At 46.8% G+C, this 21,060-nt stretch overlaps 1 protein-coding gene across 1 annotated transcript in view; it reads left to right on the top strand.

Moving 5' to 3' along the window:
* LOC123774872 (uncharacterized) overlaps positions 1–21,060 on the top strand; it is a 58,364-nt gene that overhangs the window by 23,779 nt on the left and 13,525 nt on the right. Inside the window, exons 4-5 of the mRNA XM_069316579.1 lie at positions 5,358–5,481; positions 16,008–16,086. Of these exons, the coding sequence (XP_069172680.1) occupies positions 5,358–5,481; positions 16,008–16,086 (203 nt within the window). The remainder of the gene's footprint in view (positions 1–5,357; positions 5,482–16,007; positions 16,087–21,060) is intronic.

The raw sequence follows: 21,060 nt of genomic DNA on the forward strand, positions 1-21,060 counted from the left end.
CTCCATCGGCATCTTGTAGATTCCGTGGATGCGTCTGTTACTTTCAACCCCACTCGTCTCGGTACACGTGTCGTTGCTGCTCCTTCTCAGGATGCAGCTTCCCGCTTGGCTGCCTTATCTTGCCTTGGCGAGACCCCTGTTCGGGTCTCCAAGAACGTTCAGATGAATGCCAGTGTTGGCACTATTCTCCTCCCACCCCATGTTGCAACCGGTATTCGGAATCTGCAGGATTGCCACGATGATATTCGGCATATCCTTGATGCCCAAGGCCATTCTGTCCTCCAGGTTGACTCGTTTACTCGTCCCCCTCATGGTCGTCGTCGTCAACCCCTTCGCGTTGTGAAGATCACCTTTGATGGTAGGACCCTTCCATCCTCTGTCATTCTTGCTGGTGCCAGGTGCTCTGTCCAGGAGTATATTCCTTCTCCTCGACTTTGTAACAAGTGCTGGAGGTTTGGGCATGGTGCCCTCCACTGCTCTGGGACTGTCTCTCTCTGTCCTTTGTGTAGAGGTGAAGGTCACTCTAAGTCGGAGTGCACTTCTCCCCAAGCTCGCTGCCTCAACTGCGGTGAGGCCCATCCTACCTTCTCCCGTGCCTGTGTCCATTACAAGCTTGAGGCAGCCGTCCTCAACCTGAAGCACCGGGAGCGTTTATCTTTTCCTGAGGCGAGGCGCCAGGTTCGCCGGCTCCCGCCTTATACTAACATCTCTTATGCTTGCGTGTTGCGCTCTTCCTCTCCTCGTCCTTCCCCCCTTCCTCAGACTCACAACCGTTTCCGGGCCTTGGACCCTGATACGCCCACTGCCTCCTCCTCTGTTCCTTTGTGTTCTGTCCCGAGGGGTCCCCCTCCTGGTCCTCTGTCTGGGGTTCTCCTTCTTTCTACCCGGTCTGTCATGTCTCCTGTGTTTTCTTCCTCGTCCCCCTCCGATCCTCCTTCCCATCCTCTTCCTCCATCTATCAGCTCTCCCCGCCGCATGTCGGTGCAGGCGGATGTCCATCGCTCTCCTAACGGCCGTCGTGTGTGCTCTCGTTCAACTTCTCCTGTTGAGACACTGGAATCCGTTGCCCGGTACGTAGTTGCTGAGACACCAGTCTCTTTAAGTCAGAAGCGTAAGCCTGGCTCCTCACCTTCCTCCTCCCCGGCGGGTAAGAAGGCTTCGCTTTCTTCTGGCTCTGTTGCTCCTTCCCCTCCCGTTTCAGTGATTGCGCCCCCTGTTCCTGCTATGGAGGTTTCTTTGGCCCCTGCTTCCCTTTCGGTTGCTGCTCTTGCTGGGGTGCGCTCCCTTCTTTCTACTCCCCCTCTTCCTGTTACTGTCCTTGACTGCTCCTCTCCGTTGTCTCCTCCTCTTCCTCCTCCTCCTCCTCCTCCGGACCCCGCCCACCCACCTCTGATCTATTCTCCCGTTTCCTTCCCTCCGTCTTTTCTCAGTTTACCCATGCCCCCTAACCCTGACTTTGCTGACCCTGATCCCGACCCTGATATTCTTTAACGTGCTCTGTTGCTCTTTCACCTTTGTTTCTTCCTTGTTCTCTGTTTTTGTCCTTTCTCTTCTCGTCGTTGTCCATTCTTCAATGGAACGTTCGAGGTTATTACGCCAATATCCTCGAACTCCAACTTCTGATTTCGCGGTTTTCGCCCCTTTGTGTCTGTCTCCAGGAGCCGATGCTTGGTGCTCGTCCTGGTCGTTTTCGTGGTTATTCCTTTCTCTCCCCCCCCCCCAGCCGTTGCTGGGGCTTCTAATTCTTCTGCTCTCTTGATTCGTGCTGATGTTCCCTTTGTTCCTTTACTTTTTCCTTCACCTCTCCATTGTTCTGCTGCTCGTATCTTTGTGGGGAAATGGTACACAGTTTGTTCCATTTATCTTCCCCCGAGTGTCCCGCTTTCTCTTCCTGATTTGAAACACCTAGACTCCTTGCCGGAGCCTGTGCTCCTGCTGGGTGACTTCAATTGTCGTCATTCTCTTTGGGGTGACGTTCTGACGAATACCCGGGGTCGCCTTCTTGAGCCGTTTCTCCTCTCTTCTTCCCTGTCTCTTCTGAATTCTGGTGAGCCCACTCATTTGGACTCTCGGACTCGCACCCTTTCTTGTCTTGATCTTTCTCTCTGCTCTTCTTCTCTTTACTTAGATTTCACGTGGCAGGTTCTTGATGACCTCCATGGAAGTGATCATTTCCCCATCCTTGTTTCCTTTTTCTCTTTTCGCCCTTCCCTCTCTTTCCCTAGGTGGCAGTTTGCTAAGGCGGACTGGACCCTATTTACCCTCAGTGCTGCTCTCTCTGACCTCTCCCTTCTGCCTCTCTCTCGCGCTCTCCTCCTTTTTCATGACACTGTCTTCAACGCTGCCCTCCGCTCTATTCCTCGCTCTTCCTCTCGGGGTCCACGGAAGTGCGTTCCCTGGTGGAATGCGGACTGTGCTCGGGCTGTCCGTTGTAAGCGTGCAGCCTGGAAGAGGCACCGCCGTAGGCAGACGACCGATTCTTTTCTTTTCTTTCGGAAAGCGAGTGCGGTGGCCCGTAGGGCCATCCGTATGGGTAAACGTGAATGTTGGGCATCTTATGTCTCAACAATTACGTCAGAAACCCCTCTGATCCAGATCTGGAAGCGTATCCGCAAGATAGCGGGTAAGTTCGTTCCCGATGTTTCACCGGTCCTTCACCTCTATGATACTCTTGTGTCGGACCCGTTGCAGGTCGCTTCCGTACTGGGTTCCCACTTTTCTTCTGTTAGCTCTGGTCTTCATCTTCCCCAATCTTTCCTTCTTCGTAAACCTGTCCTTGAGTCTCGTCCTTTAGATTTCTGCACTCTTCTTCAGCTTCCCTATAATGATCCCTTCTCTCTCTGAACTTCATTCTGCCCTGGCCCTCTGCGGTTCTACGGCGGCGGGCTCCGATGGTATTCATTATGAGATGCTTCGCCATCTCCCTCCGTGCACGTGTCAGTATTTACTGAGTCTGTATAATCGGATCTGGGAGTCGTCGTCAGTCCCTGAGGACTGGCTCGATGCCGTTGTCCTCCCTGTTCGCAAACCGGGATCTCTGGGTACTTCCCCTAAGGACTTTCGCCCTATTGCCCTCACAAGTTGTGTCTGCAAACTCTTTGAACGTATGGTTAACGTTCGTCTGATGTGGTTCCTGGAACACCATCACCTCCTCTCCCCTTCTCAATTTGGTTTCCGCAAGTGCCGCAGCACGACAGATGTCCTGGTGAACTTGGAGGTCTATATTCGTACTGCTTTTGCTGCGAAGACCTCCGTTGTTGCCGTCCTTTTTGACCTGGAAAAGGCTTACGACACCACTTGGCGGTATCATATTCTATCTCAACTTCATTCTTTTGGCCTTCGTGGTCGTCTCCCTCTCTTTCTCCGCAGCTTCCTCTCTCGTCGTTCCTTTCGGGTGCGCCTTGGTACCGCTCTCTCTGCCTCTTTTCAGCAATACGAAGGTGTGCCCCAGGGTAGTGTTCTGAGCACTACTCTTTTTCTGGTTGCCCTCAATGGTCTTCTTTCCTCTCTTCCTTCAGGTGTCTTCTCCGCTCTCTATGTCGATGATCTTACCCTTTGCTGTCAGGGTGATGATTCGCCTCTCTTTCAGCGCCGGCTTCAACTTGCAGTTGATGCCGTGTCGTCTTGGGCCACCGATCATGGCTTCAATTTCTCTACTTCTAAGACTTGTGCCATGACTTTTACGCGGAAACGGGTCGTTCTTCGTCCCTCTTTGTCACTTTATGGTCATCCCCTTGAGTACAAAGATTCCGCGAAGCTTTTGGGGTTATTCCTTGACACTCGTTTGTCTTGGTCTCCCCATATCTCTTACCTCCGTGTTGAGTGCTCTAAGGCCCTTACCCTCCTTCGGGTCTTGTCCCATACTTCTTGGGGGGCAGATAGGCGCACTCTCCTTGCTTTACATTCCTCTCTCGTCCTGTCTAAGCTCGATTATGGTTGCCCTGCTTACTCGTCTGCTTCTCCTTCTACTCTTCGCCGTCTTGATGCTTTGCACCATACTGGGTTGCGCCTCAGTTCTGGTGCCTTTCGTTCGACTCCCGTCCTTAGCTTGTATGTTGACAATGGCTTCCTGTCTCTCCAAGACCGCCGTGATCGCTACTGTCTTCGCTATCTTGCGCGGTCCTTACAACATCCTTCCTCTCGCCTCTGTCGTGCTTTAACTTTTACCCCTCCTGCGGTTCCTGTTCCTCTTCACCACCTCCCTCTTTCTGTCCGGTTATCTCGCCTACAGGACTCTCTTTCCGTTCGTATTTCTAATGTTTCTCCTCGTATTGTTCCTTCTTTGCCCCCGTGGAGAGTCCCTCTTCCGCGGTTTTGTACATCCTTGACCCGTATCACTAAAGCTTTTACCCCTCCTACGGTTCTAAAACGCCTTTTCCTTGAGCACTTTTCTTCTCATTCCCGCTCCGTTTCTGTCTTCACCGATGGGTCTAAGTCTGCGGACGGTGTTGGCTACTCTGTTGTTTTTCCTGATCGCACTTATATGTGTCGCCTAACTCCGGAGACTAGCATCTTTACAGCGGAGCTTTATGCTATTCTCCATGCTCTTCGTCTCCTGCTTTCTCGTTGTCAGTCTTCCTTTGTAGTTGTTGTTGACTCTCGTAGTGCCCTCATGGCTCTTGGGTCCTTTAATCCGGTTCATCCAGTAGTTGTCGAGATCCAGCATTGGCTGTTTCTTGTTCACAGTAAATTTAAGTTGGTTGAGTTTTGTTGGGTTCCCAGCCATATTGGTGTGTCTTTAAATGAGCGTCCGGATGCTGCCGCCAAGGAAGCTGTCCGCTCTTGTCCCATCTCTTGTAAAGGTATTCCGTATTCCGACTTTTATCCGGTTATCCATTCCTCCGTCCTTACCCGTTGGCAGGCTTCTTGGTTGTCTGTTACTGGTAACAAACTACGTGCTCTTAAATGTTGTGTTTCCTCGTGGCCGTCCTCCTTCCACCGTAACCGGCGGTGGGAAACAGCTCTGGCGAGGTTGCGTATTGGCCATACTCGCTTAACCCATGGTCACTTGATGGAGTGCCGCCCTGCTCCTTATTGTCCTAGATGCATTGTCCCTCTTACGGCCGTGCATGTCCTTCTTGAATGTCCTGACTTCCAGGACGAGCGTGTGTCTTGCTTTCCGACCGCCCCTCGCGGTCACCTGTCCCTCAATAGAATTCTTGGTGACTCGGATACTTTTGATATCGTTTGCCTTATGCGTTTTTGTTCTCGTATTGGCATCCTTGGTGATATTTAGCGCCCTCTGATTATTTTGCGTATTTGATGGTGCTACATAGCCTTCCCGGTTTGGTGCCTTCTTTTGATAATTACTTACTTACATACCCTGGCGCTCCCTGACCTTCCCTCTCCTCCTACAGGTGAAGACGCTGGCTGGGCGGCTCCAGTTGAGCTACGTGTTGACCTCCCTGGTTGGGTTCCTGCTCCTGGCCGTCAACATGGTCGTACCGTTTTATCAGGACAGTCTTGCGTGCTACATCATGTGTGAGTGCCTCTTGTCTTGACTTTCTTACACACGCACACATCGACGTTATTCGCTGTTATCGTGCATTACACGGCTGAGGAATACAGAATACAGAGTAGTTAGTAAATGGAATTCACGAGGAAGTGATGAAGTGGAGGCAGACTCTACACACAGTTTCAAATGTAGATATGACAGAGCTCGAGAAGCTCAGGAATCTGAACACCAGTAGATTAACGGTTGGGAGGCGGGACTAGAGAACCAAAGCTCAATCCCCGCAAGCACAACCAGGTGAGTACAACATCAACTAGGTGAGTACATTTGAGGGCCTCGCGGTTGAGTGGATAGCCCTCCGAGGTCGTAGTCCTAAGGGCTCGGGTTCGCTTCCCGTCTGAGGCACAAGCAAACGGGCACAGTTTCTTTCACCCTGATGCTTCTGTTCACCTAAAAGTAAATAATTACCTGGGAATTAGACAGCTGCTACGGGATGCTTCCTGGGGATGTGTGTGTGTATGCGCGTGTGTTAGAAATATATGTATTAAACATAATAGAGGAAAAATAGTTTGGTTAGAAAGGCGGGGTTCAAGAGCTAACAGCTCGATTCTGCAGGAACAAATAATAAATACACAAAAAGTAAATACACACACAATTGTATTTGGTTTCAAGGGTATTTTAAGTTAATAACCGGCTTTCCAGCCCACTTGTACCCCGACAGCAAACGTTTAGAGCGTAGGCATTAACGTGACCACAGTATTCAAGGAGAGAGAGAGACAACTCTTGCTGCGAATTAACGACCAATAAATTTTGACATCGATCGTGGGAAAGTCACTGTAAGTGATACTTGCAGATTCTGTAAAGCATCTATTAAAGTTAAGGTTGATAGGAGACTCCCAACACGAGTTTACAAATGGTCGTTCCTGCCTCACCAATCTTATTCAAACGTAAAGGCTGCCGTTGATATTAATAGTAAATATAATGCACATCTGGATCTCAACACAAAAATTCCTTCAACACAGTTCCACTCTAAGGCTACTGAGGAAGGTCGAAGGACAATGACTGCCCTCCCAGTGTTGTTGCCTGCCTGGCTGCGTGCTGACGTGGCACTTCTGTCATGGGGGGCCTTCCAATTCCTCCTGTTCTGCTGTGAATTCCGTGGGACTGGAGTTCTCGTGTAAGGCTAGTTATCCAGCCATTGAGTTGGTGATGTGCGACATGCTTCGTGTCCCGGTGGAGGCTGTCTACGGAGTTGAGTTTGTTACGGCCCACCAGGTGATTATCAAGTTCGTGCGGGAGGAGGAGCATCGGGACTTCCTCCGTCGGTACGAAGGGCGTTCGTTGCAGTTCCCGGATGGCGCCGGCTCTGTTGCGGTCTCGGACCGCAGTGGTGCTCTGACTTATGTCAGTGTACATGGTGCGCCCCTGGAGTTCCCTGAAGACTTTCTCCGGCGCTTCTTAGGGAGGTATGGTGCAGTCATCAGTGTGCGGGTGAACACGCTTTCCTCGGGGAAGTATGCTGGGAAGCAGACGAACATCCGTACCTTAGGTATGCGCCTGCGGTTGGATATCCCATCTTCTGTCCAGCTGCTGGGTTACTACGTTCGGGTGTATTATGCCCGGCAGCCCCGTACCTGTTTCTGATGTAGCCAGTTAGGGCATCAGGCTGCCGGGTGCTCTGAGGCCTCTGCTGCACCTGTTAACTTGTTCCGGGAAAAGGATTTTCCGCCGCTCCCTCAGGGCATGGATTCTGGAGATGAAGAGGGGCAGGTCCCGTTCGCTGCTGATGCGGTCCCCTCTGTGTCACCCGACATGCCCCCGGTGGTTGTTGTCTCTCCTCCGGGTGTTCCGGTGGCTCCTGTCGCTGGTCAATTCGCTGTGCCAGTTGCTCCCGAGGGTCTTCCGGATGGTCTCTGCGAGTCGTCTTCATCTTCCTCGTCTCCTGCTGATGCGCCTGGTCCTGCACCCTCGCCAGGTGTTACGGCTGTGATGGGTGTTGGGGGGGGGGGGGCTGCGGAGCGTCCTGTAGTGTGCGGCCGGTTCCCCCTGTGGTTGAGGCTGCTGCCGTACTGCGACAGGCGTCGGTTCGCCCAGTTTGTGAGGCCCGTGGTTATGGGTCCGCCTCCGGCTGTGAGGATGTGCGGCCAGTGCCCAAGCGTTCCAGGCGTTTTTCTACTGCTTGGGCTCATGTGGAGGACTTCGACGCAGGTGGAGCTTCGAGCGATGATGTGGCGGTTCCAGGTGCTTTGCGCTCTACGTCGCTGGTGGTTGCTGACGTCCATGTGTCTGCTGTTGACGATGGTTGTGCGTCTGATTTACCTCCTGTTCTTTCTCCTGCAGAAGGTTCTCCGCAGTGGGGGGTGGTTGCTCCTACAGACGTGGGTGGTGAGGGTTCTGGTGCGAGCCGAGGCATCAAGCTGGTGCTGAAGAAGGATGCCAAGCGTGGGGGGTCCCTGCAGGTGCAACGTCCGGTGGTTGACGCGGGGCCCTGTGAGGCAGCCGAGGAGGCTCCCAGTGCGCTGCCCATTGCCCGGCCTCGTGGGAAGGAGCCTCTCCCTCTCGTCTTGGCCTCCGGAGTGGCGCATGATGATGAGCATCCTTTGCGGTTTGAAATTGTTGACCGCGTGCGTCCTATTCCGTGGTGCCCTTCTTCCATCTGGGTTCAGCGGGCTCGGTGTTTTATTGTGGGTGTGCCGGAGTTGATGCCTGATCCTTGTACGGTTCAAAATGAATCTGTTCCAGATGATTTCATGTTACTTTGGGAGGCGTATTGTGTTCGATTCCCGGCGGCGGAGTGGCCGGATAAGTATGAGAAATTTGAGTGGTCTGTGTGCTTGCTGAGTGTTTGGTGTGTGCTTAGACCTGTGGTTTGTTTGCAATGTGTTGTACCTATTGTGTGCCCTTCAGGTCGGTGTTATGTTTGTTCTCATGACCGTTGTTTTGTTGTATTTCTTGTATTTCCGGTATTGTTGTTTCTTTTTCCTGTGTTTCATTATGTTTCTGTTCATTGTTGTGTTTTTGTTGTCGCCCCTTCTGGCCGGTATTTGGTGTCTTTGTACAAATTTGTAATAATTTGTTTTTAGCTGAAGTGTCTTGTTATGTTTCTTGATGTACTTTCTGTTGTGTTTTATTCTCGGTCCTTCAGGCCAGTGCAAGTATGTTGTTGTGTTTGTACCTGTTTTGTTTTCAGGTGTGCGTGTTTTGCTTGTTTATTTTTATTGTTTATTTTGGCCTCGCCCTTTGTTTATGGGGCGGATGGTTTGGTGTGTGTGTGTTTTTATTCCTGTATTGTTTCTGTGCTGTACGTTTGACCTGGCGTTTTCATATTGCTTTACCTGTTGTACGTGTTTGTTCTTTATGTTTTGTTTGGACTGTATTGTGTTTGTCCTGTTATGTTTCCTGTTATACCTCTTGATGTATGTTTTGTTTTATGAAGGTTTAGTTTTGTGATGTTACTGTGATTGCTAGTTTGCCATTATATTATGTTTTGTGCCTTGATGTATGCTGTATTTTTCTATGCATTTATCGTGTTTGTGTTTTGTTGTGCTATGTTGTCGGCCCTTCTAGGCCGGTGGTCTCTTGTTTTATTTTGTTCTGTTCTGTATTCTGTATTGTTTTTATTGTATTTAAATTGCATGCTTTGCATGTAAAAAAAATAATAATAATAAAAAAAATTATTATCTTATTCAAGCGTAAAGGCTGCCGTTGATATTAATAGTAAATATAATGCACACCTGGATCTCAGAAATTCCTTCAACACAGTTCCACTCTAAGGCTACTGAGGAAGGTCGGAGCACAAGGTATCGGAGGAAGTATTCATGCTAGATCAGGTCATGGTTCAAAGACAGAAAACAGCGGGTCAGGTTAATGAAAGAAAGCAGACTGGAGGGTTGTCACTAATGGTGTGACGCAGAGCTCTGTACTGGGCCCACTGTCACTAGTGGTGTGACGCAGAGCTCTGTACTGGGGCCCACTGTCACTAGTGGTGTGACGCAGAGCTCTGTACTGGGGCCCACTGTCACTAGTGGTGTGACGCAGAGCTCTGTACTGGGCCCCACTGTCACTAGTAGTGTGACGCAGAGCTCTGTACTGGGGCCCACTGTCACTAGTAGTGTGACGCAGAGCTCTGTACTGGGCCCCACTGTCACCAGTGGTGTGACGCAGAGCTCTGTACTGGGCCCACTGTCACTAGTGGTGTGACGCAGAGCTATGTACTGGGCCTACTGTCACTAGTGGTGTGACGCAGAGCTCTGTACTGGGCCCACTGTCACTAGTGGTGTGATGCAGAGCTCTGTACTGGGCCCACTGTCACTAGTGGTGTGACGCAGAGCTCTGTACTGGGCCCACTGTCACTAGTGGTGTGACGCAGAGCTCTGTACTGGGCCCACTGTCACTAGTAGTGTGACGCAGACCTCTGTACTGGGCCCACTGTCACTAGTAGTGTGACACAGAGCTCTGTACTGGGCCCCACTGTCACTAGTAGTGTGACGCAGAGCTCTGTACTGGGCCCACTGTCACTAGTGGTGGTGTGACGTAGAGCGCTGTACTGGGCCCACTGTCACTAGTGGTGTGACGCAGAGCTCTGTACTGGGCCCACTGTCACTAGTAGTGTGACGCAGAGCTCTGTACTGGGCCCCACTGTCACTAGTGGTGTGACGCAGAGCTCTGTACTGGGCCCACTGTCACTAGTGGTGTGACGTAGAGCGCTGTACTGGGCCCACTGTCACTAGTGGTGTGACGCAGAGCTCTGTACTGGGCCCCACTGTCACTAGTAGTGTGACGCAGAGCTCTGTACTGGGCCCACTGTCACTAGTGGTGTGACGCAGAACTCTGTACTGGGCCCACTGTCACTAGTGGTGTGACGCAGAACTCTGTACTGGGCCCACTGTCACTAGTGGTGTGACGCAGAGCTCTGTACTGGGGCCCACTGTCACTAGTAGTGTTACGCAGAGCTCTGTACTGGGCCCACTGTCACTAGTAGTGTTACGCAGAGCTCTGTACTGGGCCCACTGTCACTAGTAGTGTGACGCAGAGCTCTGTACTGGGCCCCACTGTCACCAGTGGTGTGACGCAGAGCTCTGTACTGGGCCCCACTGTCACCAGTGGTGTGACGCAGAGCTCTGTACTGGGCCCACTGTCACTAGTAGTGTGACGCAGAGCTCTGTACTGGGCCCGCTGTCACCAGTGGTGTGACGCAGAGCTCTGTACTGGGCCCACTGTCACTAGTGGTGTGACGCAGAGCTCTGTACTGGGGCCCACTGTCACTAGTAGTGTGACGCAGAGCTCTGTACTGGGCCCACTGTCACTAGTAGTGTGACGCAGAGCTCTGTACTGGGCCCACTGTCACTAGTGGTGTGACGTAGAGCGCTGTACTGGGCCCCACTGTCACTAGTAGTGTGACGCAGAGCTCTGTACTGGGCCCACTGTCACTAGTGGTGTGACGCAGAGCTCTGTACTGGGCCCACTGTCACTAGTGGTGTGACGCAGAGCTCTGTACTGGGCCCCACTGTCACTAGTAGTGTGACGCAGAGCTCTGTACTGGGCCCACTGTCACTAGTGGTGTGACGCAGAGCTCTGTACTGGGCCCACTGTCACTAGTGGTGTGACGCAGAGCTCTGTACTGGGCCCACTGTCACTAGTAGTGTTACGCAGAGAGCTCTGGACTAGGCCCACTGTCACCAGTGGTGTGACGCAGAGCTCTGTACTGGGCCCACTGCTTTCCATAATATACACCAGCGACCTGGATGACTAGTAGTGATAACAGGTTTGTGGACGACAAAAAGATAAGTCATGTAGCGAAGACAAAAAAAAAAGAAAAAGCTAATAAACCAACACGAACGCCAATACTGGGCGGAGAAAAGACAAGTGCAGTTCAATATTGTATTTTTGTATTTTATTTATATATACAAGAGTTCTTACAGTCTCGTGCAGCCACTAGCACGAACAGCGTTTCGGGCAGGACCTTAATATTAATTTTCTTCGGAATACGACGCGCCAAATTGTTTAATGAGGTACCCATTCACTGCTGGGTGAACAGAGGCTCCAGTTAAGGATTGGCGCCTAGTCAATCCTCTCCGGCCAGAATACGAACCTAGGTCAAAGCGCTCGCGAAGCACCGGGCGGGTGCTTTACCACTGCGCCAAGCAGACTGCCCCTGCTCCTGATAACATTGATAAATGCAAATTCCGTAACCCAGGTAAAGGGAGTTACGATATATATCTCATCAATAATACTGTCATGAGTTGATCAAATTGTGAGAGACTTGGAAGTCATAGTTAACAGCGACATGAGGCAGAGACACCAATGCATCTATGCGGGAAAGAAGCCAACAGTGTGTTGAAATTTATAATAAGAAACATCAACCACAGATGAATTAATATCAACCTCCAGCAATGGTGAGGCTCCACTTTGACTATGCTGTGCAGTTCTGTTCACCGTACTTCAGTGGGCATAAATTCTAGAAAGAAGACAAAAAGTTATAAGATGACTAAAGTCTGGTATCAGAATTTTTCATATAATTCATTTACTCGGGGTCAGGAAGCTCTTATTTATATGTATATATGTATGTAAATGAGAAAGGCTGCAGGAATGCGCCTGCGTTCCAGTTTGTTCGGGGTACACGACGTTCCTGCAATGATCGTGAGTCTGTGTACTTCGGACAAACTGGAAAATCCTTACAATTGCGTTTGTCCCAACATGTTTATAGAATTAGAACTTCTAGCGCAATGTATCTACACACAAGTTGGTGTGATTACACTATCAATTGAGGAGGAGCGAAATGCATTACAAATTGCAGCAGTTTCGTGGAACGGAATTTGACTGAGTCTGCCCTTATCAGTCAGTGTCCATATCTTCTCAATGTTTGTACTGGTATGTACAAACTTGACCCACCCCATTCCTTTTGTCTTTTGTTGTGTTGTACTAGATATTTAAAGATTACAAGATTTACATTAGTTAATACAATAGCGTTTAGAGGTTATTGATCTCTTGGAGCTCCTCCGCTTCCAAACAGGAACCGAGGATGCAGCAGGCGTTTCCCCTCTGGATCGCTACACTGAGGCGCTGAAACCGGAAAGTGGCAGCCCTTGGGTCTCTGGTGATGTCAATGAGTCTGAGCATCATACCTTTGAGGAATCCCAAGGCACTCCTACCCCAGGGGCCATGTGTCTCAGACGCTGTGGTAACAAGGGTGTGTTGACCTTTCAGTCGCCTGTACTTGATTGATTTTGCTGTTTCCCTGTGGTTGGCCGCCCCACCTGCTTGATCAACCTTGTCAGCCAGGATGGATACACATGTGTAGACCCACACCAGCTGTCTTCCCCCTCTTCCAGGGAGATATTGTGATGTCATCTGGGCGAAATGCAGGGTCATTCGGGTTTTGACCTCCTAGGATGCGTGGTTCTCTCTCTGCTGGGCATTGAGCCGAGACAAGACTACTCCTGATAATGTCACTGACCTCGTTGTGTCTTGCATGCAAGCCCTTACACTTTCTGCAGTGCAGCCCATGCAGTCCATACTGGTCTGCAAGACATAACTACGTGAATGACATCATCAAGAGGAGCCTTGCCTCAGTTCAGTGCCCAGCGGAGAGAGAAAACCCTGCATCCTAGTGGACCAAAACCCGGATGACCGTGCACTTCGCTTAGATGGCATCACAATATTCCCCTGGAAAAGGGCCAGACAGATGGTGTGGGACTACACATGTGTATCCACTCTGGCTGATACCTGCATACAATTCGGTGCTGATCAAGCAGGTGGGGAGGCCAACCACAGGAAAACATTAAAATCACTCAAGTACAGGCGAGTGGAAGGTCAATAAAACTTTATTCCATAGCATCTGAGACACATGGCTCCTGGGGTAGGAGCACTTTGGGATTTCTCAAAGAACTGGGTTCCAGGCTCGTTGACATCATCAGAGACCCAAGGCTGCCAGTTTCTTGTTTCAGCACCTCGGTGTGGTGATCCAGAGGGGAAACGCCTGCTGTGCCCTTGGTTCCTATCCGGAAGCGGAAGAGTTCCGAGAGATCCATAACCTTTAAAGGGCACAGTGAGGCTGAGACTCAGTATATACATATATATATATATATATATATATATATATATATATATATATATATATATATATATATATATATATATATATAATATATGTTGTTAAATATGACCGAAAAGGTAAGACTAATAATTCTATCACGAATTTTCTCAATATCTCTTATGTTTCTTTTCACTGTCGATGGTAATTGAAAAATCAATTCTCCAAAATTCATTTATATTTCTAGTCTGACGCAATGCCTGAACGCGTTTCATAATAACTTATTACATTTTCAAAGACTTTAGTTTACACACACAAATGTAACCTGTAAACACGCAGTTGTTGTTGTTGTTTTAGATTCAGCTACTTTAGAACAAAAGTTCCAAAGTAGCACGGGCTATGGTGAGCCCGTAGTGGACTTACCTGTCACAGGAGCGGGGCTGTAACTGTAAACACGCATGTTGTTGTTTCAGATTTAGCTACTCAGAACGAAGTGTCCATGTAGCACGGGCTATGGTGAGCCCGTGTAAACACGCAATATACATCCAAACTTATACTCGCATTTGCGTGAGGTGATATGGTACAACAGTTTTGGGTGAGGTGAACAAACTTGTGACAAATACAAGACAAAACACGAAACAATGGGTACAACTTGGATAAGAGAACATAAGAATGGAAGTAACTGCTGAGGGTCTATTGGCCCATACGTCCTCTTGATGCTTCTATATTGGTTCGGAGTCTTGAAGTGGGTAGAATATAGTTGTGCATTAATTGGTTGTTAATTGCTGGTGTAGACTTTTTGATGTGTAGTGCCTCACAGATGTCGAGCTTCCTGCTATCGCTGTATCTAGCGATGATTTCTGTGTTGTTTGTTAAGATTGAGATGTGATGGTCTGGTTGTGAGAAGAGATTATATGTTCCTTGATGGAGCCTTGTTGTTTTGCATTGTTAGTCGCCTGGAAAGAGACGTTGGTGTCTTGCCTATATACTGAGTTCTTTGGGGCTTACAGTCCCCAAGTGGGCATTTGAAGACACTGACGACGTTGGTTTACTTTAAGGCATTCTGCACTGTGTCTGGAGAGTTTTTCATGAGTTGGTTGGTCGTTTTTTCGGTTTTATAGTAAATCGTCAATTATATTTTCTGATTTTTGTCTGTAGGGATAACGTTCCTATCAACAATATTTTTAAGGACCCTTTCCTCCGTTTTATGAGCTGTCGAAAAGAAGTTCCTGTAAAGTAGTCTAATAGGGGGTACATGTGTTGTGTTAGTTGACTCTTCAGAGGTTGCATGGCGTTTCACCTCTCTCTTTATGATGTCTTCAACAAATCCATTAGAGGAGCCGTTGTTGACTAAGACCTGCCTTACCCTTCATCTTACCTTTTTCATCGACTTGCTTCCATCCTGAGCTGTGCCTGAGAGCACGGTCGATGTAAGCGTTGACAACACTTCTCTTGTACCTGTCTGGGCAGTCACTGTTGGCATTGAGGCACATTCCTATGTTTGTTTCCTTAGTGTAGACTGCAGTGTGGAAGCCTCCGCTCCTTTCCGTGACCGTTACATCTAGAAAGGGCAGCTTCCCATCTTTCTCCATCTCATAAGTGAAACTCAACACAGAATTCCACTCAAATGCCTCCTTCAGGTTCTGCAGACGTCTGACATCAGGTACCTGTGTAAAAATGTCATCAACATACCTGCAGTATATGGCGGGTTTCAAGTCCATGTCAACTAAGACCCTCTGCTCAATGGTAACAATGTAGAAGTTTGCAAACAGGACACCAAGGGGAGAACCCATATTATTGTTGATATATTATTGAATGTGACCGACAGGGTGATCAGTGATTCTAGCGCGAATCTTCTCTATTCTCTTTACATTTTTCTTCGCTGAAAATGGAAGTTGAAAACTGAACTTCGGAGAGTTAATTTTATTTTGTGTGACGCTGATGCTAAGAGATGCGTCTCGTTAACTCCTATTAACATTGTCAAAGGCAGAATTCGAATGATAAGGCGAGCGTATACTATGGGAGGTAAACACAATATTATTAAAAATCATTTGCCAGTCTTCTGACCATATGTGGAGGGAGGTAAACACAAACCCTTTAATGTTTGTGTTTACCTCTCCTGCTTTATGCATTTCATAGTTCGTTTGGCATTTCTTACATATTGTTTAATTGTGCTTTATAGTGTGATAAGCTGATATTGTAGATCCCATTTTCTATTTTAAATTAATTTCTACAAAACTTTCTTATCTCCCATAAGATTCTCTAGTCCAGTGGTCACTATTATTGGACTTAATCACTGTTGATGGTCTACCACTTAAATAGACATATTAAGAAGAATTTAGTCACATTACCATGGATGGACGTGATCAATATTCTGTCCCTCATGGAGAGTCATCACGTCTCCCTTGATGATAATCTTCGAGCCTCGCCTCATTGTTCCTCCCTTAAAGCGCGTGTTTAATAATGAGGAAGAATGTGAGTGTATGAGTGAGTGAAGTAACGTCATGTCTGTCTCCCTCACAGCCGGCCTCCTCACCTTCTTCCTCCTGGCGGGCTTCCAGTGGAACACCTCCATTTGCCTCGAGGCTCTGCTGATAACACTGTAAGTACGTCTGACTTTATGATATATACATGACTACCTGCAGATGTATATACTCCTGCCACAGTACCAGTACGATATATATAGTGTGTACTCGTGAGGTAGTATTTGTATAGTAGTATCCTTATGTGTATATACTCTCTTGATTTACTACCTTCTTGTATGTATTATTTGTGTTTGAATAATCGATTTTTTAGCTCTCGGACCCCGCCTTTCCAAGCAATCAATTTTTCCTCTATTATATATACTACATATATTTCTCTCTGACACACGCACACATCCCGAGGTAGCTACCCGTAGCAGCTGTCTAACTCCCAGGTATCTATTTACTGCTAGGTAAATAGGAGCATCAGGGTGCAAGAAACTTTGCCTATTAGTTTCCGCCTCGGTCGGTAATCAAACCCGGGCCCTTAGTACTACGACACTTGAACGTTGTCCACTCAGCCACTAGACCCCACAGTGTGTGTGTGTACTCTCCTGCATCAGTACCTGCATGTGTGTACTCTCCTGTCCCAGTACCTGCATGTGTGTACTCTCCTGTCCTAGTACCTGCATGTGTGTACTCTCCTGTCCCAGTACCTGCATGTGTGTACTCTCCTGTCCTAGTACCTGCATGTGTGTATTCTCCTGTCCCAGTACCTGCATGTGTGTACTCTCCTGTCCTAGTACCTGCATGTGTGTACTCTCCTGTCCTAGTACCTGCATGTGTGTATTCTCCTGTCCCAGTACCTGCATGTATGTACTTTGTAAACTCTTGTCCTAATGTCTGCTTAGATGAGGAGGAGTGCCCCAAGTCACTATGGGAGTGCTTGGAGATGAAGGAAATAGCTGCGAATTGTCAGAAATCTATTTCTTCTTGCTCAGTCACAATCTTAAATTTATCACAAAAAACATTGAAGCCAAAACTTTCAACATAACTTCAGAATATAAGGTAATGTCTGAACCGTAAAACAAACTTGAGAGAGGAGTAAAACTTTTTTTGGCCGTGCAGTAAACACCAAGCTTGACCAGCTCATCCCAGAGGTGTCTAAGAAAAGTGAAGCAGACGTCATTGTTTTCTATGAAAGAGCCATAAGGTACTTAAGTAACAGGTATAACTTCTCTAAAGTTATGCCTTACTGTCTTACTTACTTACTTACTTAAAGTTACTGCCCGAAACGCTTTGCGTAATAGTGGCTTTAGGCATTGTATGTACTAGCTCTATCTATTAATGCAACAAACTTTGTAAAATCTCTTGTATGTATGTACCTTACCTAAATAAACATTTATTTATTTATTTATTTATCTAAATAGCGACTTTCATAACAAAATATCAAAATTGAGCCTAACAAGTGCCAGCGGCAATGATACAAATAATAATTTTGTTCCCATTTCCAGCCATTATATCATTCATATTGTTTACCCAATTTCTGGTCCCGTATAGCAAACCCTTAACCTGTCCCCTCCTCTTTCTGGCACAAAAAGTTCTATCCAAATACCTCACCTGGGGATCACCCCACAACCAAATTTCGCTGACTTACTTCCTTAATCGGCGCTCCGTTCATTGCCTTGTCTTTCGTATGCACTGCTGTTTCCCCTGTGGGGAGCCGGTCGGCCGAGCGGACAGCACGCTGGACTTGTGATCCTGTGGTCCTGGGTTCGATCCCAGGCGCCGGCGAGAAACATTGGGCAGAGTTTCTTTCACCCTATGCCCCTGTTACCTAGCAGTAAAATAGGTACCTGGGTGTTAGTCAGCTGTCACGGGCTGCTTCCTGGGGGTGGAGGCCTGGTCGAGGACCGGGCCGCGGGGACACTAAAGTCCCGAAATCATCTCAAGATAACCTCAAGATAACCTCCCCATAGTATTCGTCCTCCAACGTGGCGAATGAGTTGGAGGTCATCGCGAAAGCTGTAAAGACCTTGTTAGAGTTTTCCTGTCCTATGTGACACTCCACGAACATAAACATATAAGAATTATGGAGAATTATAAGAATTATATACATTGTTTTGTGTTGATATATTTATTTTGTGTTGTATTGAAGCTAATTGGTAAAAGGAACAGGGAAGGAGAAGGGCCTCAAAATAGCATACACTTAAAATATATTATACGAACAGTAGGAATCTAAGATACAAATTAAACGATTTAAATGATCATGTCTGCATAGAAACAATATATATTATTGCAATTACCGAAACATGGATAAATATAGAAAACGAAACTATTAGCTGATTATACAATAAACGGATTTAAACTATTTCATACAAAGAGACAAAGTAGACAAGGAGGGAGAGTAGTCATATACGTCAAGGAAAATTTGAAATGTAATGTCAAAGAAGGAATAAAAAATATATATTATAATTTTAATATATATTAAATCTTATAATATAATCTTATAATACAAATCTTATAAAAGGTGTCCTACTTATATACAGGCCACCAAACTTAGAATGGCAGCAAATAAAAATGACCCGAAATGGATAAGTAGAATTCCTTGATTGTTTCAGGTATAGGTTAGACATATATATGAATGAGTTTGGGTGGATATAAATAGGAGCTGCCACCTATGGACCGAGAGGCCTTCTGCAGTTTCCTTGATTCTTATGCTCTTAAGTTCTAAAATATATAATATTTAATATTAATACATAGAAATCACAATAATATGATATATCAAATGAACAAATTCACAAGGGCCGTGATGAGGGTTCGAACCTACGCCCGGGATGTTCCCAGATATGCCTTAGTCAACTGTACCACGACATTGTCAAATGTGGATCTGTTCATTTGATATATTATTGTTATTTCTGTGTGTATTGAAGTAAGGGCGTTGAGGTAGAACATCTGGCTGGCAGAGCCTGGGTGCTTGGGGGCATTGTGTGAAACCCCCGATTGGGCTTCGGAGAAGCTTTGGGATCCTAGTGAGGACAGTAGCACTCCAGGTTGCAGTTCTTTTGACCATGTAGTGGTACAGTTGACTAAGGCACATCTGGAAACATCCCGTGCGTAGGTTCAAACCTTCATCACTACCCTTGTGGATTTGTTCATTTAATATTAATATTCAAATTTACCTGGAAAAGATCATGAGGGCAAATGGGGGGACCTTCCACAAACCGCCGGCTCCCTGTCCTCGTCGAGGCCACTTGGGTTAGTGACCCTCAGGTAAATCAGGTTCTTATGATAGTGAGTCTTCTTCCCTGTCCTGTTTATTTCTCTCCCGATTTTCGTATCGTCGGCAAATTTGCAGATATTACAGCTCAAACCTGAATCTAAATCATTTATGTATAACATGAATAACAGAGGTCCCAGGACAGTGCCTTGAAGCACTCCACTTACAACATTTTCCCACTCTGACTTAACTCCATTTATACTAACTCTTTGTTTCCTTTGATATAGCAATGACTTAATCCAACTTAATATAGCACCCCTCAATACCATGAGCTTCTATCATTTTAATCAATCTTTCATGTGGCACTGTATCAAAAGTTTTGCTAAAGTCAAGGTACTCAACGTCACAAGCCTTTCCACTATCAACTGCCTCAAATATGCTGGAATAGAATGATAGCAAATTGTTAAACATGAACGGTTGTCAATAAAACCATATTGTGAGTCATTAATGAATCTATGTTTTTTCAATATTAAGAGGAATAGCTATCGCAGTTATTGATTCAAGCAATTTTTCCACAATTGACGTTAAGCTAATTGGATGATTGACGCAAGTAATCTATCTTCTTTCTTGAAAATTGGTACCACATTAGCAAACTTCCAAGACTCTGGCACTCTTCCTGATTCTAATGATTTATTAAATCTGGTAGACAACGGCTCGCAAAGCTCCTCTTTGCATTCCTTAGGCAAACACTTCGTCGGGCCCTGGGGATTTGTTTAGCTTGAGTTTCACTATTTGTTTAATAACATCCTCCCTGGTAACTGCTATACTCGTCAACCTGTCCTCTTCCCCACCAATATTGACTTGTCGTATTGGCTAAAGGCATAATGTTAAGTTCTTTAGTAAATACAAAGATAAAATATTGATTTAAAATACAACTCATCTCTTCGTCATTATCAGTAATCTGACCTGTCACAGTTTATATTGGACCAATTCTTTCCCTAATCTTTGTTTGATATAACTGAAAAAACTCTTTAGGATTTGTCTTTTCTTGCCCAGCTATACGAATTTCAAAGTTAATTTTGTACCTCCTTATCTCTTTTTTTATTATTTCTAACCAGTTGGACGAATTCTTGTTCTAGATTGATTTCCCCTTACTTAATCCTTTTGTACCAAACTTTCTTTTTACTTATAATGTTCTTCAGATCCATTGTTATTCATTTCGGGTCATTATTATTCGATCTAAATATTTTGTATGGTATACTACGTTCCTGTGCATTTGGCCTGAATATTTTTAAATAAGTCATAGTTTGAATCCACATCGCAATCCCTTGTTACTTCACCCATTATTAGGTTCACTAATCACTCCAAGACATAGACCAATCTCCCCCCCCCCCCCCATGCCCAGGTCTATCCAATCTATTCCACCCAAGAAATTTCATAGTCCATTAAAATCAGCTTTTCAAAAATCTAGCACTATAACAGAATTCTCTCTTACACGTCTATCCCATTCTAGGCTAAATCTCATTTCCTTGTGATCATTGTCCCCTAACTCACTTCCAATTTCCATGTCATTAATTTGTTACGTTATGCCACTTATCAAGACAACCATCACTCCTAAGTTGCTTCAACAACACGGCCGGCAGGGCATTGTCTCAGTTTCTCCTCGACTCTCCAGACTTCTCCGTACTGACGCTGTCAGGCTTGGATAGACCCACTCAGCGAGCATACTTCTACACTTGATCTCTGCATTGGGGAAGGTCCCTTTCAGATGGCGCAGATTTGGACTAGGGTCATATCTGGGGAGTGATTACCTGCCCATCGTCATTTCCTTTTGAGTCACAGTTAGTCGTGCCCTAACCACGCAGAGGTCCAGGTGGGGTCTTCTAGGATAAGG

This window comes from Procambarus clarkii, chromosome 84, assembly GCF_040958095.1.
Source record: "Procambarus clarkii isolate CNS0578487 chromosome 84, FALCON_Pclarkii_2.0, whole genome shotgun sequence".
Taxonomy (NCBI): domain Eukaryota; kingdom Metazoa; phylum Arthropoda; class Malacostraca; order Decapoda; family Cambaridae; genus Procambarus; species Procambarus clarkii.